Source organism: Nansenia antarctica, assembly GCF_963989245.1.
Source record: "Nansenia antarctica genome assembly, chromosome: 10".
NCBI classification, from domain to species: Eukaryota; Metazoa; Chordata; class Actinopteri; order Argentiniformes; family Microstomatidae; genus Nansenia; species Nansenia antarctica.
In genome coordinates, this window is record NC_137680.1 from 10,625,718 (window position 1) to 10,651,736 (window position 26,019).

Here is a 26,019-nt window from a genome sequence, read left to right on the forward strand (position 1 = left end):
GTGGACTGGAGTGTGTACTACTAGCCAGGTTGGATCAAGGATCCCAGCTGGGAGGACCAGACCACGTGGGTCTTTTACCCGGAAGCTTAATGACTGTTGTTGTTTTGATCGAGCGCAAAGTAGGCACAGGGAAATAGTTACAGCAAATAAAGTCATTGTGATATTGTCTGGGCATTTCATTAATTGTACAAATTCCTTAAAAGCCCGTCTTTTTAAAATTGTACGACTAGCTAATATTGCTTTGATTTTTCTAGCAAAACGACATCGTGAGTTACGATTTAGCGCGAATGACTCGGGACAGTGGTCTCGCATTAATCACGGCAGTAATAGTTAAAATTATTGAAACCGAATTGTAATAAAGATCATGGATTCTACGGCACTTGAGCACGACGCAGTGAAGTTTGCTAAAGCTGCTGTGACCTGCGACCAGAATGGAAAATACAACGAAGCTGTCTTTTATTATAAGGTAAGGGACATGACCAATCTGTCTTTTATTATAAGGTAAGGGACATGACCAATCTGTCTTTTATTATAAGGTAAGGAACATGACCAATCTGTCTTTTATTATAAGGTAAGGGACATGACCAATCTGTCTTTTATTATAAGGAACATGACCAATCTGTCTTTTATTATAAGGTAAGGGACATGACCAGTCTGTCTTTTATTATAAGGTAAGGGACATGACCAATCTGTCTTTTATTATAAGGTAAGGGACATGACCAATCTGTCTTTTATTATAAGGTAAGAGACATGACCAATCTGTCTTTTATTATAAGGTAAGGAACATGACCAATCTGTCTTTTGTTATAAGGTAAGGAACATGACCAACCTGTCTTTTATTATAAGGTAAGGAACATGACCAATCTGTCTTTTATTATAAGGTAAGGGACATGACCAATCTGTCTTTTATTATAAGGTAAGGGACATGACCAATCTGAAGTCATTCAGGTCTCATTCATTCCTCTCACAGCCAGTGTGTCGTTGGGTCCGACACGTCAACCCTAAAAGTCTGCATTCAGGAAATGTAACTTTATTAATTCAAGGCCCACTCATTCCAGAAAAGTATGTCTTATTAATTAAATGTATTTAATTTCTGGAATTGACACCAATTTCCTCCTGCTGAGTTTTTCCACGCCACAGCTACTATTTATTGTCAGAAAATGGAATCAATCAATATCTGTATTGTCCTCAAAGGGAAATGTGTAGTTCAGTGAGGGTAAACAAACATCAACAATGAAACAATAACAACAACAACAACAACTCTACAACAAATATACACACAAAGCCATGTATCACATTATGTCACAGTCATCGTGATAGGGCCATCCTCACACCGACATCTTTGTAGAATGCACTTGATCACTGAGTCACCTGATCTATCTGCACGGATGTCAGACTAATATCTTAGTGATAGTGTCGTATCTTACTTATCTTGTCGCCTGTGTCTTTCATACTAGGAGGCGGCCCAGGCCCTGATCTATGCAGGCATGGCTGGGTCCAAATTTGAGGGTATCCAGGACAAAGTCAATGAGTACCTGGACCGGGTGCAGGCCCTGCACAATGCTGGTGAGTCTGAGTGAATGGCAGGGAAGCCCAAATCGATTTCGTACTCCATCATCATCAGCACCATCAATCACCACCCACTTCTACCCTAGCTTCACACACACACACACACACACACACACACACACACACACACACACACACACACACACACACACACACACACACACACACACACTGTCTGTACAGTTATGATAGTCTGTGAATCCTATTTCATGTTTGATCACAGTAACATGGCTTGCATGCATGGGGTAGTGGTGGCCTAGGGGATAGTGAGTTGCACTGGTGATGTCTGTAATGTAATGGCTGGAGGACCATAGCCATTTGTACAGCTGTGCCTAGTTCTCTTCTCTTCAAAGAGTCACTCTTTCCATGACCTATGGAACAGTTTACCTCACACAAGAGGAGCAGTGTGGGTGTAAGCGAGAGAGAGCGAGAGAAAGAAAGAGAGTGGGTGTGTCTTATTGAGTTGGAGAGTGGGTGTGACTGAGTGACCTGGGCCTAAAAGTTTGTCAGCTTGTCTTTTGTGATCTTTTATTTATTTACAAGTGTCTTTAGCTCTGTAATTCAATTCAGAGGGTTACACCAACCACACTTTTGGTTTGTTGACTAGCCTACCAACACCTTATTAGCATTAACTTTTTTTTAATGGATGGACCTTGGGACATAATAATAATACAGTTTTTCTCAATTGCTAAAACACATTTCACAAAACTTCCCTCCATTTCCCCAAAACTCTAAACACAACACACTTTTCTAAAGCTAAATAAACAAAACCACACATTCTCTCTTCAAAACGCAAACTTTCACACCAAAACAGCTGCTCAAAGCCTGCAAAAATGTAAACACTATACGCATCATTACAGACTACAACAAAACAACTGAAAACACAATGTTCAGTGTGTGAGAATGTTCTTTTTTTTCACAACTGCCAAAGCACATTTTTAGAAACCTTGCAGTATCTGTTCTCAGAATATATCACTGTAGAGTATTGGGCATTCATAGATGTGTGTGTTTCATATGAACAGTATGTAAATCTACAGAAAATACAGTATGTTACGGTACATGTGGGAATACGGTACATGTGGGAAAACTAGGGTTAGGGTTAGGTGCTAGGGTGACTTGGTACATGCTGGCAGGCCTAACCTTAACCCTAACCCTAACCCTAACCCTAACCCTACCCCTAATCCTAACCCTAACCTTAACCCTAGCACCCTAGCACCTAACCCTAACCCTAGTTTTCCCACATGTACCGTATTCCCACATGTACCGTAACATGTACACTACTGTACTGTATCACAACTCAATGCAAACACTACAGAGGATCCATTACACACAACAATACTCACTGAAAACAATGTTCAGGGTGTGATATTCTTTTATTTATTTATGGAACTATACCACACACATGTGTTTAGAGAACTGGTCATTTGGTTTAGAGAATTGGCTTTTGTGTTTTAGCAATTGGGAAAAACTGTAATAATAATAATAAATTTTATTTATGGGCGCCTTTCAAGGCTCTCAAGGACACCTTACAAGACAGTTTAAAACCACATATCAAAACATTAAAATCAACAAAGCAAAATGAGATAAAAACAGCAAAATACAAGAGATCAAACCAAGTAAGCCATTGTGAAAAGGTGTGTTTTAAGACAGGATTTGAAAGTGGTGAGAGTGTCAATATTGCGTAAGTTGGGTGGCAGAGAGTTCCAGAGGCGGGGAGCAGAACGGCTGAAGGCTCTAGATCCCATAGTAGTTAGGCGGGCAGAAGGGATGACAAGTTGGTTGGCAGAGGAGGATCTGAGACTACGGGAGGGAGTGTGAGTAAGAAGGAGTTCAGAGAGGTATGAGGGTGCTAGGTTGTGGAAAGCCTTAAAGGTGAGAAGGAGAATCTTAAAGTGAATACGGAATTTGATGGGGAGCCAGTGAAGTTGTTGGACATCCCCATGTATTCCCCTCATTCAACGATCTGTATTGGTTCACCTCATTGTGATGTCATGTCTTCTCTGACCTTTGACCCCCAGTTCAGGCTCAAAGTAGCGACCCCCTGAAGAGCAAGCAGCAGGTGGACCTGGAACGTGCCCACTTCCTGGTGACCCAGGCCTTCGAGGAGGACGAGAAGGGCAACGGGGACGAGGCCATCGAGCTCTACACCCAGGCTGTGGAGCTGTGTATCCAGACGGTAGGGCCCTGTCAGGAACAGCCCAGGCTGTGGATCTGTGTATACAGAGGGTAGAGCCCTGTCAGGAACAGCCCAGGCTGTGGAGCTGTGTATCCAGAAGTTAGAGCCCTGTCAGGAACAGCCCAGGCTGTAGAGCTGTGTATCCAGACGGTAGGGCCCTGTCAGGAGCAGCCCAGGCTGTAGAGCTGTGTATCCAGAAGTTAGAGCCCTGTCAGGAACAGCCCAGGCTGTGGAGCTGTGTATCCAGACGGTAGGGCCCTGTCAGGAACAGCCCAGGCTGTAGAGCTGTGTATCCAGACGGTAGGGCCCTGTCAGGAACAGCCCAGGCTGTGGAGCTGTGTATCCAGACGGGAGAGCCCTGTCAGGAACAGCCCAGGCTGTGGCATAGCCTCAAATAGCATAAATAGCATTGTCTCCTGAAAGGAGCAAGCAGACAAAGGCATACACAGGCAGGCACACAGACACAAGCACACATCTCACCATCTAAATTTAGAAAAATTCAAAACATATTGTTAGTTACCATATATATAGGCCTATATACCTGTATATATACATGTATATATGTTTTATATTCAGTGCAACACTCAGTAGGCTCAGTGTCAGCAAGCCCTGGACCAAAGCTAGTGCTTATATGCTCAGAGTCAGTATATGGCGCTTTTCCACTCCAGGGCCAGCCCAGGTCAGCCCGGGCTGGCCCGGTTTATTATCCTTTTTCCACTGCCAAAAGTGCCATTTCTGGTACCCGTGCCGAACAAGAACTAAAATAGTTCTTGTTCGGGATGGGTAGCGAAAGGTACTTTTTTGCCAGGCTGCGTGTGACGTGTGACGCTGCACACCGTTGATTGGTCAATGGAAATCGTCATCCCATGTTCATAGATTTCTTCGCTAACCGCCATCTTTAAATACCACAACAGATTTCGCTCTAGGAAAATGTCACTTACTGTTTCTGTAATAACTTATTAATAAAGATTAGAAAAATTATGCTAACCATCGTATTATCTTAGTTTAATGTCATTTCAGTGCATCATAGAACTTTTATTTACAACAAGCATAACAAAAAAAATCGCTATTATGGCGATGTGCTGTGCCTATGCTGTTCCTCAGTCCAGCGGCAGTCAAATGCCGGTAGATTCGCGTCTTGCTCCCTTTAACACATGTCGGCGTTCATCTCGCTTTCCCCCCCGTTGATGTATTAAACAATCTAAGCAATCTAATCAGAGCAGTTGTTATTATGTAATATTATTGATGGATGTGCCATTTTTGATGGAGAGCAGTGAGCGGATGACTGGATGTGAGCATGTATTTGACTAATGCCGATAGATTCGCGTCTTGCTCCGAAACCGGATTTTACAGCGTTCCTTCAAACTATCGTAATTCATGAACTATATGCCCAATCTAAAAAATTCAAACAGTTTCTGAAAGCAAATAAGTTGCACTTTTTGAACAGTTGAACTTTTTTAGGCTTATTACGGTAGTTCACCAACAAAAAAAGCACAGTGCTCAACGTGTCAGGAGAAATAAAAATAGAATCGTGTCGGCATTTCATGTCGGCATTTCCCTGGTTGCGAGATCTAAACTGGTCTACTAGAACTGAAAGCGGCAAGTAACAGGCACTTAACGTTACATGTTGTAAGGCTGATCTGTGCACGATAGTGCTGCATTTTGACATAATTCTTATCGCATTTCCCCCTGCTGATCTGTATAGCGGGGGGAATCTTATGACACGTAACTCCTCCTACAGTCCCGGGTCGTTTCTGTATAGTGGAAAACGTCTCGTACCCAGAACTGTTCAAATGCGAGCCGAGGCGAGCCGTGCCGTGCTGTGCCGTGCCGGTCAATGGAAAAGCGCCAATAGTTCTCTTGAATTGTGGCTGTCAGACACTATGAAAGTAAACACAGTCACTTTGAACAGACGAGTCCTCAAAATACATACAGAGGTGTGGACAAGCAAAATAAATCTGCTCCAATCCCGGTATGAGAGAGAGGGCCACCGGAGTGCTGGAGTCAATACTCAAACAATGAATGCATTGAATGAGACAAATTGGATACATTTGAATGGAAATGTTACCATACATTACATACCTCATCCAAAATGATACATGTTAAATGGACAACAAACATATCTGATTGTCGTATGTGATTGTAACAGTATTTATTTTAATTGAAGATATTACTTACATTTGCATTAAACAGGCTACTGTGCAACAACTGATACTGCAATGATAGTCATTGATTCCAATACAAAATGTCGATACCCACATCATGTAACCAAATCTGCGTTCTTTGACGTAAAAAATATTGACGTAGTCCGTCCGTTTTTCTCCCAGGCCAATACTGAGATACTAGTGCACACTTTTATCACTAGCAGGCTACTGTAATGCTCTCCTCTGTGGTCTACCTAAAAAAAAGCTATTGATCAACTCCAGCTTGTACAAAAAAGTGTTTTAACCAGGACCAGAAGGAGAGCACACATTACACCTGTTTTAACATCTCTGCACTGGCTGCCTGTTAGTCGTAGAATTGATTTTAAGATTCTTTTATTGGTTTACAAAGCACTAAATGGTCTCGGCCCCGACTACATGTCAGACATGGTCTATGCACCCACTAGATCCCTCAGGTCCTCTGGTACTGGTCTCTTGATTGTTCCAGGGGCCCGGACTAAGACCCAAGGCGAGGCCGCTTTTAGCCACTATGGGCCTAGACTTTGGAATGGCTTGCCAGAGGACTTGAGGGTGGCAGAGAGTGTGGATTTATGTTTGTGGATCTTTAAAAGTAAGCTTAAAACACCACTTTTTAGCCTGGCTTTTATCTAGTGTTTATCTCAACTTAACTTTTACTCCTATTTCTTATCTCCTATTTCTTGTTTTATTGTATTGTATTTTATTTACTATTGTTTTTATGTTCAGCACTTGGAGTTGCATTCAATGTATGACTTGTGCTGTATAAATAAAGTTTGATTGATTGATAGTATAATGTGTGTGCGTGAGAGAGAGAGAGAGTCCAACTTTCACTCCTGATGCAGCATGCAAAACTAAACTAATAAGGACACCTTTTTACATCAAGATAGGGAGAAATCAAATCAAATGAGGAGAGTTTAATATTATTTTTTTAAAACATTTGCAATGGTGCTTAGAATTCAGGTAGGCATTTCAATAGGCAGCTCGTCTGTCTGCGTCTTTCAGGTTTGGGTGCGTCTCTCTCTCTCTCTCTCTCTCTCTCTCTACTCACACATGATCAAGAGGTGCTGTATCAGTAGAAAAGCGATTGAGCAGGTAAATTCAAACAAATATTTGATTTAGTGGGACTAGTCGGTCTGCCTTACTATTGTTACGTCAAGCAAATATCCCTAAGTCAATACAAGGATGTAGTGTTAGTTATATGGCGTACATTTCAATATTTCGACTACTGACCTATCACAGGGCAAGGTGGAGATATTACCTTTACAATGGAAAGTGCATGGGTTGCTCTCTTTCTCTCACACTCTCTCCCTCTCTCTCCTCAGTCCAATGACACGACTGACCAGGGGTTGCAGGGCAAATTAAAGCAGCTGGCACGCCAGGCCCTTGATCGGTAAGGAGGTCAATCCACATCCTTCTCTCATGTCATACTAGTATCAGTATTTCTAACCTCCATGACTCCTTGTTGTGTCTCAGTGAATACTAGGCCTCAGGTCTCAAGCAGAATCAAATTCCATACTCAAATTCCCTCTTTTAGTGTATTAAATATGTCAATTGTGATGGTGAACATACTCAATGAGTCTTGAATTATCCAATCACCGTTGATTATTTGCAAAGTGCCTACAGTAGGAGTTCTTACTTTGCAATGCACAACTTGTGTTCTGTTTGCATTAATGAGTTTTCCCTCACAAATAATATTAAAATAATAATGCTCTGGTGACACAAAAATGCAAGTAAGTCTTTGGATTCACTAGTGTTTTATATATATAAATAAAATATAAAATATAAAAATATAAAATATATATATATTTAAATTGAACGCCAACCACTGTTTTTCTCCAGAGCGGAGGGGTTGAAGGAGTCTCAGTCCAAACCCGGCACCCCAGGCCAGGCTCAGGACAGAGTGGGGCCCTCTGGGGTCAAACCCAGCGCAGGCCCAGGTCCTGGTCCTGGTCCCGTCAGACAGTTCTTCCCCCTAGGGCCTGACTTCTCCCTCAACGACCGGCCGCAGCCTGTCAGACCGGTCCACTCCAGCGAACCACAGGGCCAACGCTACACGTCCGAGGAGATCGAGGTGCTCAGGTGAGCGGGGTGACATAGTACCAGCATCGATAGCAGTTTGGAAATGTAGCTATATCCAAGCGAGTCTCTGCTAGTGCCAGAGAAGCATAGAGCTGTGAGACTCAATAAGTCTCTCACAAGTCTGTTTCTGGGAGTCTACCTTAATGAGTTAATACCTCCAAACAAGTTTGCAACCACATTTGCTTGGCAACACAAAACCAGTGTGTTTTTTATAATTATTTTGAAACATTCTCAGATACATTTAGCCTTTCCGCTTTGTGGCGTATAGTAAGGCCCTCACCTGTCTCCTCTGATTGTCTTACAGGAGCACATCCAAGATCAACGGCATACCGTACGTCCCTTTCATGAGTGTGGACCTGAAAGAGCGGTTTGCCTTTCCTGTTCCTTTCTCGTAAGTCAACTCCTTGTCATGACACCATCCTGTCTAGACTGATAATGGTCCCTAAGGGATGGTTAAAATACTAATCAACATGATTCCCAACATACCGTTGCTCTGGTTGATTCACCAAGACAGTTTTGGGATATTTGATTTAGATACTTGAGATCCTTTAGATACTTACAGACGGGGAATTTCAACACATCAACACTTTTTCTATTCAACATATTTCCATTGCAGCTATTCACACGAAATGTAGACCAGACATTGTTATTAGCTCAATAAAATATAACGCTATACAGCTAAAGAAATTGTAACATTCCAATCCATAAAAAGCTGTGTGTAATAAAGTGGAATGACACAGGAAAAAAGTATTGAACACAGTAAGAAAAAGCACTAAACCAGCTTATGCCACTAATGAGTTCTCCTATCTGTGCTAATTAGAATCAGCTGGGTTAGTGCATGTTGGTGGGTAAGAACTTGGAAAAAGGGTTTCCCACCTCTAAATGCAAGTAAACAAATCATTCGTCACCAAGCGCCATTGGGGCCATTATCCGCAAGTGCGAGGAACATCTCTCGACTATCAACCGGCCACACACAGGAGCTCCTCGCAAGATTTCTGAATGAATGAATGAATGAATGAATGGTCTTTATTGACATTAATACAGTACAGGTACCATACAACGAAATTTAGGAGGGGGGGCTCCCCTGGTGCTTGGAAAAAAGACTAAAAACAAGAGAGCCAAGGGTGAGAAAAGAGCTGGTTGACATAAATAAAGGCTATGTACACTATCTACTATACTATACTATACAATAAAACACTGTGCTGTACACTATGCTATGCTATAAATATCCTAACTTTTCCTATATCTGAACCTTATGTACACATGGGTTGTCATATTGCACATAATATTTGTTGCACATTCATTAAAGTGTCGCAGTTAGCAGGTTTAGAATGTTCACAGTTGTATTACAATATTGCACTATCTAACCCAAGACTAACCCAAGAGACAAAGACCACTCGAGCAGAGCTCCAGAAACACCTGGAAGCAGCAGGTAAAGCACAAAGAAAACAATAGGCAACGCACTCCACCGCCACGGTCTCCATTTCGCAATCATCCTGGAAGACCCAAGAATCCCACCTTTGGAAACAAAGGCTTTTCCATATCAGTTAGCGTGTTCAATACTTCTTTCTTGTGTTATTCCCCTTTATTGCCCATAACTCTTTTATGGATTGGAGTGTTACAATTTATTTTATCTGTGTAGTTTTATGAGTATGAGTTAATAGCAATGTCTGGTCTAAATTCCATGTCAATAGCTGCAATGGTTGAATTAAAACATTGTTGATGTGTTTAATACTTATTTCCCCCACTGTATATTGTAAAGGAAACACTGTAAATGGTTGTTGCTTTTAATTGCATTGCATTGTTCATATGAGTTACTTAAACTCTTTGTCCTCTGGATACTTTCCCAGGGACAAATTAGGAAAGTTGGCCCTGTCCCCCAAGCAGAAAGCTATCTTCTCCCGTTGGGTTCGACCTGACGAGATCTGTAATAATCCCACCATGATCTTGTCTGTGTCCAGCTTCAGCATCAAACAGGTGAGGATCAGACCTGGGTTCAAATAGTATCTGAAATCATTTCAAATACATAGCTGTGCGCAATCAAGTTAACATGCCACAATGGAACAAATGGAATAGTCCCAAATGTGCAAACCTCGCCCGCCTGAAACCTAGGCAGCCTCAAGTAAATAACGTTTTTGAAAGTAATTAACGGGTGTTTGCAGTATTGCATTTTAGCTGATTGATGTTGCGATTGCCCTGAAGATAGCCATTTGATGGCGCTATCTTCCCAAAAATGTTGCAGAAAAGAAAACTGTTAGCCGTACAAATAACCAATCTGTCTTTACCTGAGTTACTTAATATATAGATCCCCCTCTATGCAGACGGTGGTGTCAGATTGCTCGTTCGTGGCTTCACTAGCCATCAGTGCAGCCTACGAGAGACGCTACAACAAGAAGCTCATCACCAGGTACAACCACTGACCTAAACAGAATCCATAGAGTTACAATTGAACTCTATTGACTTCATTTGATACCATGACATTATGTTCAAAATTAAGTTTGCATCGTACACACTTTAGATTAATTTAGTCCTGTGACATTGAACCTCAAACTGCTCAGTACCTAACTCTGTGTCTATGTGTCTCTATTATCTGCAGCATCATTTTCCCCCAGAACCGGAGGGGAGAGCCCGAGTATAACCCATGTGGGAAGTACATGGTGAAGCTCCACATCAACGGTGTGCCCAGGAAGGTAGCTAACAGGCTAATGAGACGCTGTAAAACCTAGCTAAGAGCTAAAGAGACACTGTAAAACCGAGACCTGGATTCCATAGCAATCTACACAAACGCTATATCTGTCAACTTAGAAATATTGCTTCCAAGTGAAAGGAGCCCCACATTACATTTTCACTGTACTACAACATATAATGGCCTTGAGAAATCTGGAGGGATTGTGGAGTGTTGGTATTTAAGTAAAAACTTTTTCAATTGGCTATGGTATAAGCATATTGATTTCTCCTGGTTGGTACGGCCACTCACTCTAAGGCCCAATCTCATTTCCCTTTTTTACCCCTACCACTCGTTTTGGAGTGCCACTCACATTTCGGCTTGCCCTTCGGAACAGAGTCACAAGGGGTAGTGGTTGAAAAATATTCCCCTCTGAAATGGGATAATCCTTTTCCTAAGACACTGAGACGTCATCAGTAGTAGCATAGAAAAGCATGGATGCTCGCAATTTGTTCATAACTTAAGTTTAACGCTATCAATCGATCAAACAAGTAATCAAATAAAAGAACTATGCTTCATTACCAGGCCAGTTCATGACAGAATAGCGGGAGGAGTGGTAACAAGTGCGACAACTTTGCACAAATTTGGGGCGTCATATGCCATCAAAGGGGGGGAAATGCGACATGGAAATATGTCAAAATGCGGGATTGTCATGCACAAATCAGCCTTAAAACATGTAACGTTAGACACAAAGCTAGACACATCGGCATAATAGCCGATTGGTTGTGCTTGTTATGAAGAAAAGGGCTATAATACATTGAAATTACATTCAACTAAGATAATACGATGGTTATCATAATTTTTTAAATCTTTATTAACGAAGAATATACGGTAATTACATTTGTGGCTTTCTTTTGTGCTAGTGCGATCTCCAGTATCCTGCCGATGATTTGCAGGGCATTCTGGGATTTCGCATAACACTCATGTTTGTCACACATGTCACACATGTTTGTAACTGCGTTCGGAGTGTGCATCAGAAAAAACTCTGTTGGAGGGCTAATTGGGGAATTGAGAGACACCAGAGAGTTGAGTTGAATTGAGAGACTACATGTGAACGCGCAAAACGGAGGGGTAGGGCTTAAATGTAGGGCCAAGGGGTGAAATGGGATTTGGCCTAACTGTTATCATAGCTGCTTACAGAAAGTAAGAAAGGCTAGTGTAAACATACAGCTCACTGTTATTGCAATTTTGACTCCTAGACACGGGAGACAGGTGTTTAATATGTAGCTCCTTCAAGTTGTAACTTATTTGTAAATATCCAAGGGGATAACTATTCAGAATGACTGAATTCATATTTTTGATGCTTTGCTTAGTCCAATAAACAAATCGATAATATCCTTGAAATGTCTTACAAGGGAAAGCAACGTGCCTTGGCCATAGCTCAGTACTATGTTGATGTTTGGTTGTTACCCCCTTTGTGCCCTTCCAGGTGATCATAGATGACTACCTCCCAGTAGATCGTAACGGGGAGCTGCTGTGTTCCTACTCCAGTAACAGGAACGAGCTGTGGGTCTCTCTCATAGAGAAGGCCTACATGAAGGTCATGGGGGGGTACGACTTCCCAGGCTCCAACTCTGTGAGTGGACCCACGACAGAACGCATTCAGGGGGCTTTACACACTACAGGGCTGACCCAAACTGTACTGTGCTGGCTCAGATATTTTCTTTTCACATTGTCCTTTCCAGCACTGTTACAGCAATTGTGGTGTGTGCGTTACCAGGCCATCACAGTCACAGAGCTCAGCTCGGCACAGTTTAGCTCAGTAGTGTGAAAAGGGTATCGGACTCTTATGGAAGAGAATGGAACTACATTAAAATGTGTTACCTTGTTAGGCCATGCAAACTTGCCGTAAAACCTTATTTAGTAGCCCGGGCGTTTATTAGCTTGGAGTGCACAGGGTGTTGCACACACCATTGTATTAATCTTTTCTAAAGTCTTTTTGTTGTTGTTGTTGTTGTTGTGTTGCAGAACATCGATCTACACGCGCTCACTGGCTGGATCCCTGAGCGTATTGCCATGCATTCAGACAATCAGTCCTTCAGCAAGGACGACACCTTCCGCATGCTCTACCAGAGGTGAGACACACACGCACACGCACACACACACACACACACACACACACACACACACACACACACGCACACGCACACGCACACACACACACACACACACACACACACACACATATTGTGGTTCATATTGTCCATCCGTCCCCCATTGTTCATTCTTACCTCTGCTGCCAGGTAGTAATAGAGAGTTTTCTCTCCCAGTCTCAAGAGCTTATCTATATACAGTATATATCTACTGTCTCTGCCTTCCTTCCATGGCAGGTTTCACCGGGGCGACGTCCTCATCACCACGGCGACGGGGGTGATGACTGAGGAGGAGGGTGAGAAGTGGGGCCTGGTGCCCACACACGCCTACGCTGTCCTTGACATCAGGGATCACAAAGTGAGCATTGAGTTAGCATAACCACTCATGGTCTTCAGCATGTTAGCATATTTGCTCAAATGCCAATTAGCATGTTAGCATACACTCATGGTCAAAGTTTTAGCACAACCACTTATACATGATAGCGGATTAGCGTAACCACATCATTTTTAGCATTTTGGCATAACCCCCAATGGTTGTTAGTAAATGCTGGTTAGGATGATGCCCACCTGGCTTTAGGTAAAATCACATTTCATTCTTAACTGCTGGTATTCTAAACCTGTATTTTTCTGTTGCTGGAAGTAAATGTGACTTGGTCCGGAGGACAATGACTAAGTAATGTTTCTTGATCGTTGGCTGTGGTAACCTTGGTTCTATCGCCCTCTGGTTGTGTGTCTTTAAGGGGAACCGCTTTCTGCAGCTGAAGAACCCCTGGAGCCACCTGAGGTGGAAAGGCCGCTTCAGTGAGCGGGATGAGAGGAGTTGGACCCCCGAACTCCTCAAATACCTCAACTTTGACCCCAAAACTGCACAGAAGTTTGATAATGGTGAGAGACTACTAACGCTACCTCTCGGAATAGACTTGAATGTAACGGACCACTTGGTCTTGTTTGTGACTTTATCCATGGTCTAATTCATTAGGGGGCAAGTCATATGAGACCACAAATCCTCTGTCAGCATGATAGCTTGAAAATGTCATGATTATCTCTATCTCATTTCTACCACATTGTCTTGTGTCATTGGGATAGGATCATATAACAGACCTTCTTTGACATGATTGGTTGCTGTATGTCGCAGGGGTCTTCTGGATCACGTGGGAGGACCTCTGCCAGTACTATGATGTCATCTACCTCAGCTGGAGCCCCGCCCTATTCAAAGATTCTTCCTGCATCCACAGGTCAGACAACACTTACCACCAGTGTTTCCCATTGTAAAAAACTAAGCTTTTACAGTTAAATAGTGTGTACATACAATAATGTGAGTGTGTGAATGATGTGCACTAGTTTGTGTGGGGGTGTATGCCACATTGTGCATGTGTGCTGATGTGTGCGCATGTATGCAAGTATGCTTGAAGTGTATCCCCTCTGCCTGTGCCCACTGCAGTAGCTGGGATGGGAAGCAGGGTCCGGTGAAGGATGCCTACAGCCTTGCTAACAACCCTCAGTTCAGACTGGAGGTGCAATGTCCTACAGGGGGCGCCGCAGTCTGGGTGCTGCTCACCAGACACATCACTGACAAGGTACGTGTCTGTGCACTACTACAGTAATGCAGCCAATTAGTCTACTGGTGTAGTGCCATTTTGTCATACCCCACCATTGTCTGTTGGCTACAAAAATACTGCTCCCCAGAATATTTTACATCATATTTGATTGCTACGAAAATACACCTTTTTATTCTCAAAGGTTGCACAAAATGTCAATGTAGCTCATTTGTGGTCAACTCAGTTCCTGGAGGGTTGCTGTGTGTACAGGGTTTTGTTCCAGAAGGCCTAAACACACAGCAACTATAGTTTAGAAAACGTTTTTAACTTCTGTCTCACAATGCCAACATTGTAGACTAGCCAATAATAACGTAACATTTTGTTTAACTGTATTATTAATATTACATATGTATATACATTTTCTTTGTTCTTATTATTCTATTACTTTTTTGGGGAGGTTTCTTGATAAGCCCTACCAGGTTTCTTAACTCCCCATGCCTTCTCTTTTCATTTTGTCTATAAAAAAAGGAAAAAAAAGAAAACCCTGAATGTTTTAATACAAATGATCATAGCTTACATTTGATCACAGAAAGGTAATAATTTTTACCTGAAAGGACATTATTTGGGCTATTTTTATTTGGACTTCTCTGCAATTTAAATGAGCATTTCTCTCCATTGACACTGAAAATCAACATGTCACTTGTTCATTTTGTAGCAGCCCCTGTGTATGCTTTGCCTGACTAATAAACCATACTATTTAGCCATTGTTAGCAAGCTACATAAGTAATTAGTCTGGATACTGTCTCTTGAAATAGTAGGCATAATAGGTGATGGTGTTTACTAGGGGTGTAACGATACATCGATTCACATCGATGCATCGATTCATTGACTAACGATCTGATTACATCGATGCAATGTAAAAATATCGATCTATATCGTCATCTTATGCGCGCAGAGAGAGAGAGAGACTTGAAAAAGATACGAATGTTTTTCATTTTTGATGAGAGACAGTAAGTCTATCCCTTTTAATATATATTTTTGGAACATCTCGACGTTAACATACTCGCATTCGCAATGTGACTCGCATTCACCGTGTGTGACTGTCTACTGGCTCGGCTCCACTTCTCGGCTCCTCCTCCTCTCGCGTTCGGCAATCTTCGGTGATCTTCGGAAATGTTCGGCTTGTGTGAGTGCGTCTAATGAGAGTGCGTCTAACGGGAGTCTAATGGGCGAATACATTGACCGTTTTGGACACCAAAGATATTTTTTAACATCTACTCTTCGAGGCGAATCCAGTCAGACCAATATCAGACCTGCTGGACGTGTGTGACACGTGTGTGGACGTGTGTGTGTGTGTGTGTGTGTGCGTGTGCGTCTGGATGTCTCTCTGAACCTGTGTGTGTGTGTGTGTGTGTGTGTGTGTGTGTGTGTGTGTGTGTGTGTGTTAATGAGCTGTATGTTAATTACCACTTATTACAATTGATAATTGTGTTAGATTGGCATATGATATCGCGTCATATCGATCATATCGTCATATCGATCTTGAATCGAATCGAATCGAAATCGTATCGTGACTGACATTGTGATATCGTCAAACATTGTATCGTCATACAAACAAATCGATATAATATCGTATCGTGATGAAGCTGGTGATTTACACCCCTAGTGTTTACTTGACACCTTGTGGTTGGAATAACATATTTTCTAATTTAATCAGTGTGATCTCTCAACTTCTACATAGCAAAGTACTCTTCCTCTCCAGATCAAAACTATATTGTAGTACCACATGATCTGACATGTGTTGTTAATCATTCTAAAACTGCCTCTGTGGAATCTCTCTTTGTCCTTCTTTCTTCTTTTTTTTAATGAAGGACGACTTTGCACAAAACAGGGAGTTCATCACATTGGTTGTTTACAAGACAGATGGAAAGAAAGTCTACTATCCTGGTTTGTATGTTATGGAAATTACAGTATGTAGCTTTGTCAACTACTGTGATGGAGTAAACTCTTTGTGAATTGTCCACATCTTTTCCTTGACAACTATATGATATGCACATTACAACCAAAACAGCTGATGAAATTCCATTTAAAAACCTGGAATTACAATTTAACCAAGGATTCAATCCTGCCTAAATTCCAATTAATCCTTTTACTTTTTTAGATTGAAATTGTAATTGAGCACTGAATTGCATCATGAGAAAATTATATCTAGATTGAGTCCATCTGTGTCTAGGGCTACAGCGTGTCCTAATTTAGCAGGACTTCCTGCTTTACTGTTGCATGTATTTATATATTATATTATATTTATGGATTTATATTTGAGGGAAATTGTATGAGAGCTTGTGTGTCACCCTTTGCATGTCTCAATGACTCTTTACTTCTCTTTCCTTCCATAGCGGACCCTCCTCCCTACATAGATGGTATCAGGATCAACAGCCCCCACTACCTTACCAAGATGAAACTGACCAGTGCTGGAACACACACGTTTACACTGGTGGTGTCCCAGTACGAGAAACAGAACACCATTAACTACACACTGAGGGTGAGACACGCACACATACATTCATTCCACATATAGAACACTAGATAGGCTGGTGTCATAGATGCCTAATACTCTGGAAAAGCAGCCATCTTACCAGGGGCCAGTTCTAAGGGTGCTTTAAAACTAAAATATTTGTTTCGAATCAAGCAGGGTTTGTTTCCTTTGAGAGTAGTCTGAACATAGACTTTTGCAAAACAAGCGAAACGAACTTAGATGGTTTCAGTACTTTTGCCAATTGATGGTTGGAATAGATACTGCTAGTTGTGAACAACAAGTGGACTCGGTTAGTTTTCTTTTAATAAAGAAATGGATGCCTCACCTAGCAACAATGTTCCAGTCTGCATTGAACATGACCCCTTTCTGTTAGGATTCTCACTCACCCGAATTACTGGTATTTATTGTCAATATTTGTCTGATCAGATTTATCTGTAAAATCTAGGTACAGTAGCAGGATAGCCTCTTTGATGATGCTCTGACTGACAGACATTTCCCTGCGGCAGGTTTTGTTTACCAATGACACAATTTGATGTTGTAGCTAAACGTCCAGTTCTGAAATATCACCATAGCAACTGTAGCCTAGATACCCAAGATCGTGGAACTCAAGGAACCACAGATAATAATATCATTTTTCAAGTCTGAACAATCAAGTATTTTAAATCAAAATGCAATACAAATTAATGTTTGGAAACATCGGCGGGTGGAAAACTCCAAACATAGGGGCGCCGGAAGTGTTCAAATCCTGGAAATCTGAAGACACGCCACCGGGGTACAAGTACCAACATAGAGTAATACTGCATGTTTACCTCTCAACAGGTGTACTCTGGATGCAAGTTCACCTTCTCCAAGATCCCAACTCCCTTCACTCACACCAAAAGGGTAGGTCTATTGCTCTGAGCGCACATTAGCCTGAATATAAAGTTGATTATGTTTTGAACCGTTTCCCCGTCCCCCCCCTCTCCCTCTAACCCCTAACCAGCTCAACGGCCAGTGGAAGGGGCCCAGCGCCGGTGGCTGTGGGAACTACAAGGACTCCTATAAACTGAACCCCATCTACCAGTTCAACCTGGAGCGCCCCGGACCCCTGCTCATAGAGCTGCGAGGCTCCAGGTGAGCAATGCCATTCCATGGCACTGTGGAGCACCATAGATGACACTTTGTTCTCTCTAAAACTCTGTAGTATGGCCAAAATTCAAGAGAAATGAAAATACAACTTCTGGCCAATACAGAGTTGTCATACTGTATATTGACGTAAAATGTGACCTGTAGACACGATTTAGTGAATTCCCAAAGTAACTGCTCATCTTTAATTAAACCGGTGCTATAATTGAAAGACTCACCAACAAGATGACTCACTGGCTACATTTCCACGCCAAAGGTTTGGCCATTCAGAACGAACATTCCGAAAGAACTGTTTATATGATTGCAAATTCATGTGGCCATTTGGAGTTAACAGTTAACATGTCCAAAACATATAATCAGACTAAAGTTGGATGAGACTGCTAGGAAAGAATTGTGCTCCTGGAATTTACTATTGAGGAATGGAAGTATACATTTCTAATGACACACTTGTCCTTTACGAAATTGTGCACTCTTATGGAAAGTGTTCTGGCCCCTGAGGAGGTGACTGTGCAAGCGCCTATTCTGTTGTGCGTGTGACAATTCTTTTTTATGCCCTCTGAAGCTGCGCCGATGCATGTGTATTAGAAACTTGTCATTCTGATTGGGCAAGTAAGCCAAGTGAGTGTTTACATGCTTAATATTATTCTCCTATCAGAAGGTTTATTTAGTATAACCCAGCCCTTCCATTCGGAAATACATGTGTCTGGCGTGAGACAATGCAAATGGTAAATGGTACTTATCTAATGCCTTATTCCAATGCGCTTTTATAATGGCCTCTCATTCACACACACATTCACGCACCAAGGGTGGCAAGCTACCATGCAAGGTGCCGGTCTGCAATTTGGGGTTTGGTGTCTTGCCCAAGGACACCTCGAGACGTGGACATGAGGAGCCGGGGATCAAACCGCCAACCTTGCGTTCAGACGCCGGCTCTCCCTGCTGAGCCACAGCCGCTCCCACAATGGCTTAGATTCTCCATTTATCTTACCTTCTAGGTCGTAATGCCTAGTTCCGATTTGGTGCCTTTAAACGATTTTTTGGAACGCCTGCTTACACCTACTTTTTCCAAATGACTCATATCTGATACCTGTGCTTACACTGGTAACATTTATATCGACCAGCATGCGACCCCACATGCGTACATCGAAAAACGGACAGCCGGGACTTGCAATGGACGCAAACGAGACAGAAATTATATAATCCCTTTTATATATATTATAATAGTGAAAACATGATCAGACTTTGCTGAGGTGCTGGAACTGAAGTATCAATACAGTGCAAAATAACAGCATCCGCACACTCAAACACTGTGCAAAAAAACATAGTTTATTGCGAGCTTTCGGTCATAGACCTTCTTCAGGCATATATATTATAATATAAAGCCATTGCTTTTCGAAGTATGTTTAGAGGTCTGCAAAAAATTGCACATTTTAAGGCGGAGAAGAAAGAGCACTTCACTGTTGAAGTGAGTGAAACTCACGTCAAACATCATCAAAATGTGAAGACCGTCGTATTTTAAATTACGTGCAAATCAGAATTGAGCATTATATGCGACCTGCCTGCTTAGACCGCAGTCGAAATTACGCATATCAGATTCGTATCTGATTGAGGCCGGCATGAGATTGAGGGCTGAATCGGATCTGACAATATCAGATTCAATGTGCTTTTTTATTTCTTACACCTACATGTTACATATCCGATCTGTGCCACATGAGAAACAACGTGAGCAAAAAATCGGAATTGTGTCACTTTACGACCTGCGGTGTAAAGCCGGCCATACCATTTAACTATCCTACTCTCACTTTCTTGCAACTACCCAGCCATAATCCTATCTATCTATTTTCCAAACTTATCATCTGCCTACTGTAGGCTTTAGTTGGTTGTGGTGGTGTTGATAATGTGGTTGTGGGTTTTGTTGGCAGTGTGGTTGATGGCGTGGTTCTCTCTCCCTCCATAGGCAGTACAGTGTGGGCTTTGAGGTGCTCACTGTGTCCACCATAGGAGAACCAGGCCCCGCAGGCTTCCAGAGGAAGAGCAGTGGAGACTACAGGTAATAAAGAAACAGTGGAAAACAACTACAGTGACTTGAAACACAACTAATAATAATAATGATAATAATAACTTAGATTTCTATAGTGCCTTTCAAAAACCCAAGGACGCTTTACAATTCTAAAGGGGAATGGTCAGACAGACAAAAAAGAAAACAAACAAAGCAAAACAGAAACAGTGACTAGGGGCCAAAGGCCTTGGTGAACAGATGGGTTTTAAGGGCTGATTTGAAGGAGTCCAGGGTGGGGGCGTTGCGGATCACTATGGGGAGGGAGTTCCAGAGGGTAGGTGCAGCCACGCTGAAGGCTCTGTGCCCAAAGGTCCGTAGGTTGGTGCGGGGGGTGGACAGCAGGCCCATATCTGCGGGGGAAGGGGTATGTTGGGAGAAGAGGTCAATTAGGTACTGTGGGGCGCAGGCGTGGAGGGATTTGGAGGTGAGGAGGAGGATTTTGTATGTGATGCGGGACTTGACCGGGAGCCAGTGGAGGTGAATGAGGGTGGGGGTGATGTGCTGCCAGGGCTTGGTGTGGGTGAGGACCCTGGCAGCTGAGTTCTGCACATACTGGAGCCTGTCCAGGGCTTTGTTGGGACTGCACAGTGACTGATGAAAATGTACCTTCTGGCATAATAAATTCAATAAGTAAAGTAACTCTTGAGTCACACCTGCTCACTCAGGAAAAACTATTGAGGACAACATAGAAATCTCAATAGCAGGAAGAGGCAACAGTCGTTCAGAGTTGAATAGGTTCATGGTTGAGTAACGGTACTGCCACGGTGTTCATATGTTTTATTTTAGGTATTTCACCTCGGCAAAACAACCACCAGGTATCATTGATCAATTATAATGGATAGGCTTACAATGTGTTATAGACTAGGCTTGGGCGGCTTTACGGTTAAACTATAAACCCTGGTTTAAAAAAATACTACATAATACGTTTTTTGTCAGTACCGTCATAGAACCGTCATAAATTGCTATATATAATAAACGCCTTAAGAATGTTTGTCCAGCAACACTGTCTGTGTGGTAGAAGATGCTATGAAAGTGATGACAGAACTTTTTGTAAACAACATAATTTGTCAAATAAATAACCTGTCAAAAAGTCGTCCCTCCTTCCCTCCACCTCCTCTTCCATTCACACGTGACTTCCACTCAGACCGTATCGTGCGTGCTTGATTACAGTCAACAAACTTTTAGAAATTAATGTTCTAGCTATGTTCTGTACGCTGTAATTCTCGCCGATCTATGAGTGACATTGGTTTACTATTTTGTCCTATTGTTTCTTTATTCAACTTTTTACACCTGAAATGCAACAAGCTTTCACTCCGGTTATTGTTAATATAACAGTTTAATTTGGTCGTTATATGCTGTAAACTCGCTGTTTCCATACCGGTAGGCCTCTTTGATTTGTTTTGTTGGGTGACACAGGGCGTATTTTCACTGTGAGAGATGCAGTGCCCTGTATTTTGCTGATGTTGACGCTCAATCTGATTCTTATTGACTGTGCTGTGACTGTGCCATTTGTTTTGTTTTGTTTTGTTTTTACGTGGCATTGGGCACATTTATGTTATATTTTGTTAATACAGGTAATCTGATCGTTATTACGATAACTTAACTGTGAAGTTAATGTATTTGCTTTGGGTATGGTTTATGCAATGTTTTGCAATAAAAGTCAGGAAATGAAGGGATTATGTCCATAAAGGCCTCCCTCTAATTAAATATAAGCCTGCCTCCAACAAAGGCCTGGTGCTCTCTGCGGCTCAGTAAATAAAGGCCCCGGCCAATATTAGGGGATTTACGGTAGCAATATAGCTTTATATAGCAATACCGGTGACGCTTTCTAACGATGATGACCAAGGCAATCTGAAAAGGAAACATACAGGAAACTACACCTATAGGCCAATTCATGCTTCATCAACAACAACGCAACCAGGTGTCTGCATTGGTTCGTGAAGGTCACGCAACTGTTGCAGAGGAGGTTGCACGGGTTCGTCCTCTCGATTTCTCAATGAGTGAGATGTTGCACGTTATTGATTGGTTGGTTTGTTTACTAGGTAGCTAATTAGCGTTGTTTTTTTAACTAGCCACTACTGCTACCCTACTTTGACTGCAGCTGTTCTCAACCATTAATTATGTCATCGGTAATATGAAAGCAAATATGTGTGTTCTATCTAGAAAACATGATACCGCTGCTCGCTTAGGCTATGCAAAAGTATGAATTACAGAGTGCTTGCGACAGTGTTGCGCAGCACAAACCACGTACTAATCACACAAGTGAAACAGAAGCATGTAGAGGCCTTATGGGTTATACAACATTTACATTAGCTTCATTGTAGACTAAATACAGTGAAAATTTAGAAAAAAAGAGTGGCTGTCCACTAATGAAAAAAGGGTTGATAAAAAAAAACTGGTGAATGCAGTATTGTTGCTTGGAATCGGGTACTAAATACTTGCATTCTGCAAATGTCTTATCCTAGATTGCATTTTTAAGTGAATGCCGTATATGACATACTGGTCTTTCAAGCATACAAGGCGGCCACTCACTTGCTATTCTTGCTAAATAGTATGCAAGTCAAACAGAGCCTATTCTCTTATGTAGCCGTATTGACCCCATCTCTCTCTCCTCCTGCTCCTCTAGGTGTGGTTTCTGCTTCATGGAGGCAGACCATGTACCCGCCGGCATCTACAACGTCATCCCCACCACCTTCCTGCCCAAACAGGAGGGCCCTTTCTTCCTGGACTTCAGCAGCGCCTCACCCCTAAAGGTCTCCCATCTTCAGTGACAAGAGGAGGGGGAAGGAATTTAGGGTGACACCACTTGGCATCTGCACTCAACATGAATGCCCATAGTCTCCTAAACGTCCTTGGGTTTTATGAAAGGCGCTATACAAATCCAAGTTATTATTATTAAACAAATGGCCAAACTTTGGGTGAGACTGTATGATCACCGACGGAGACACAGAGAACTTACCAATTGGTTGTGGCTGAGTTCTATTCCCAAAACCTGCTCACTTTTATACATCTGTAGTTGATTCCTCTTTACAATTCTAAAATGACATGGATAGGTGGAAGTAGTGTGGATGGAAAGGTCTAGCTTTTACCACAGTACATCTCTTATCTACCCAGTATTCCATGTTCAGATCTGCTAGGACTGGTATCAAGGGCAGTGGGCAGAAGGGCACCTTTTTGGAATAGAATCGAGCTATTTGAGTGCATGAATTCATGGCCATATACTAGAAATGTTCAGAGCTGTTCTTGGAAGGGCTACATCCTTGCCATGACAATATACATATATACAGTAGCAATCTATTTGTATATGATGTGGTCGCTACAACTCTCCACCATTCACTGTATTGAATATTGTTCTGATTGTTTAATTGCTTAGTCACTTGACCGCCAATCATGGTACACAGAAGCAGTGAGTCTGATCATAGGGGAGGACATTCTTGACCTCACAAGGACCACAACTGCTACAACACTTTTCTCAGGAGACTGCAACATGACAGGGATTTCTGGGTTGCAGTGAAATGATGATCCCCTTCTTATTCTTCATTGGACTTGATAGTGGCATCAAGGATTTCTTTCTGGCTCATCTGGCACTTCTAAAGGACATGTGATGTGGGCATGCAGGACTTGTGGGTATGTGTGTGTCAGAGTGAGTGAGTTGGCCGGCTACCATGAAGCGTACCTCCAATCTCCCATCTTCACTCTTCACTTGGTACTTTCAGCTGTTTTCCATTATTTTGTTAACATCCTGAAACATTGCTGCCAAGTCTCAATACAATACTGCAGTAGTCTGTCTCTAGAGGACCTAACTAAAGGCCGATTTAAAGTTCTGCGTCGAATTTACGTGCGTAGCTTACGTAGCCTACGTAAGGGGTCTCGCACTTTACACTTCTGCGTAGGCCGCGCTGCAATTACACCGTCACATCGCTAGGTGGCAGTGTGTTTTCTATGCCCCTGTGCTGTGCCTCTTCCGGTTAGGAACTCAACGGAGCTCAAAGCTCAAAGCGGCATAATAGCGATCTTTTTGTTGTTATGCTTGTTGTAAATAAAAGTTATATGATGCATTGAAATGACATTAAACTAAGATAATACGATGGTTATCATAATTTTTCAAATCTTTATTAATAAGTAATTACAGAAAAAGTAAATGACATTTCTGTCATGGCTTCCGCATTTTGGCCGACGAGAGAGTCGGAATCATGTGCTACCAAGCGGACCAATCACACAGCTTACTGTTGCGTAGAAACTGACGCGTTCTTAACATTTTGGAGATGTGCACGTCAACCCTCTCCGTAGGCAACGTAAGGCCACGCGGGACTACGCAAGGCTACGGCGTCGATTTTACGCAGAACTTTAAATCGGCCTTAACTCTTCAAATAAAGCTATTTCATGTTTACACCAAGGACACAGCATGACACAGACCTATCCCAAGTAAATACATGTCAATGGCTGCCCATTGTTACTTAATTCATGTACATTTCAATGAGCTACATTTCATATACTCCCATCCCCCACCCCGCCCTCCCCTTCTGTGGTTGCTGCCAGTTACCTATGTCTAGGAAATGCAATAGTAGATTCTTGTGACATTCTAATATGATTTTGCTGAACTTGCACTATAAAGAATGATTTATTTTGAACATTGAGGGACATAAGAACATGTGTTGTGTCTCTGTGTATGGACTAATGCATGTCATTCTATTACTATAGCATATTAAGTGAACTTAGCTACATATTTAACCTTAAAGGAATACTACACCCAAATTACAAGGGTGTAAAGGGTGCAAATTACAATTCTCAATCAACACTTGGATTCTGTTTATCTGAGCACTGTAACTAACAGCTAATTGTTAGCATTTTGACCAAAACCCAATGCAAGTCAATGGACCCTAAGTTTGAAATGTCTTGCCCAAATCATCTCAAAGACTCAATGACTTCATTGTAAATGATGAGGGCTGCATAGTTGTAGGACAACTTCATACAGTGCCCTTTGTAAGTAATGGGACTTACTTTTGGTTCTACACTTTTGGTAGAACCAAAATTACTTTTGGTTCTACACTACAAAAGTTTGGATTTGAAATCAAACAATTACTGAGGTTAGAGATTGTCAGCTTTTATTTGATGCCATTTGTGTGACATTGGTTTCACTGTTCAGAAATTACACTTTTTAGACCACAAAAAGTGATGGGACAGATTTATCACATTTACAAAGCAAGCACTCATATTTGGTATTTGGTTGACAATTATTTGCATGCTACAACTGAGAGAGAGAGTTTTGGAGAGTATTTAAGAGACGTCAAGAGGTGTTGAACAAAGTTGTTCATTGTTACCATATTTCTTCATTATGGCTGTCACAAGAGTACCTCTACGGCTGGCCGGTGCAGGGACCTCTGGACCTACTGAAAGGACGATGGGAGGGCGCCATTGGTACATCGACTGGACAAGGAGTGGTCCAGTATGTCCTCCAGATGCGAGACCGTCTCGAGAGGTACAGGGATGAGGCAAAAGTCCCAGAGGACACAGAAAACCTGGTATGACAAGCAGGCCCGCCAGCGGGAGCTCCAACCAGGCCAGAAGGTCCTGTAACTGCTTCCCTCCTCCACCAGCAAGCTCCTCGCCAAGTGGCAGGGCCCATACACAATCAGCAGGAAGATGGGGCCTGTCACTTATGAAGTACTGCATCCAGAGAGGGGTAAGGCCAGACAGACTTACCATGTAAATCTCCTGAGGGCCTGGAAGGAGCACCCGGAGAGCTCTAAGGGGACCTGCCTCTTTGTGCGCCATGTCGAAGAGGAGGATGACTCCGAGGGGGTCGTTGAGGCGTGGAAAGGACTGGGTGAGTTGAATTTGTCTCATAGGAAGACCTACAGCAGGGACAATGGACAAACAGTTTACAAACGGAGACAAACATGTAACGTACAATAAACAGAGTGCCTTACACCATGGTG

General features: G+C 42.3%; 1 protein-coding gene across 2 annotated transcripts; it reads left to right on the forward strand.

Moving 5' to 3' along the window:
* Positions 1-201: 201 nt before the first annotated feature.
* capn7 (calpain 7) lies at positions 202-24,713 on the forward strand. 2 transcript variants are annotated; one of them, XM_080540902.1, is made up of 21 exons: positions 202-466; positions 1,458-1,566; positions 3,588-3,745; positions 7,248-7,315; positions 7,765-8,004; positions 8,309-8,395; positions 9,855-9,981; positions 10,326-10,411; positions 10,601-10,694; positions 12,159-12,305; positions 12,698-12,804; positions 13,060-13,180; positions 13,563-13,707; positions 13,958-14,057; positions 14,264-14,399; positions 16,232-16,307; positions 16,757-16,902; positions 17,716-17,778; positions 17,879-18,009; positions 19,979-20,071; positions 22,707-24,713. In XM_080540902.1, exons 1-21 carry the CDS (start codon positions 365-367, stop codon positions 22,849-22,851), a joined length of 2,481 nt encoding a protein of 826 aa, XP_080397028.1. In that variant the 5' UTR covers positions 202-364; the 3' UTR covers positions 22,852-24,713. The 2 variants fall into 2 exon arrangements, with proteins under 2 accessions (XP_080397028.1, XP_080397029.1); XM_080540903.1 differs by lacking the exon at positions 7,765-8,004.
* Positions 24,714-26,019: the final 1,306 nt, after the last annotated feature.

Bases quoted from the DNA above. Each gene is read 5' to 3' on its own strand.
- capn7 (XM_080540902.1), top strand. From the start codon at position 365: ATGGATTCTACGGCACTTGAGCACGACGCAGTGAAGTTTGCTAAAGCT. The intron at 7,316-7,764 runs GTAAGGAGGTCA...GTTTTTCTCCAG, and splicing joins GCACGCCAGGCCCTTGATCG to AGCGGAGGGGTTGAAGGAGT. The intron at 13,708-13,957 runs GTGAGAGACTAC...TGTATGTCGCAG, and splicing joins TGCACAGAAGTTTGATAATG to GGGTCTTCTGGATCACGTGG.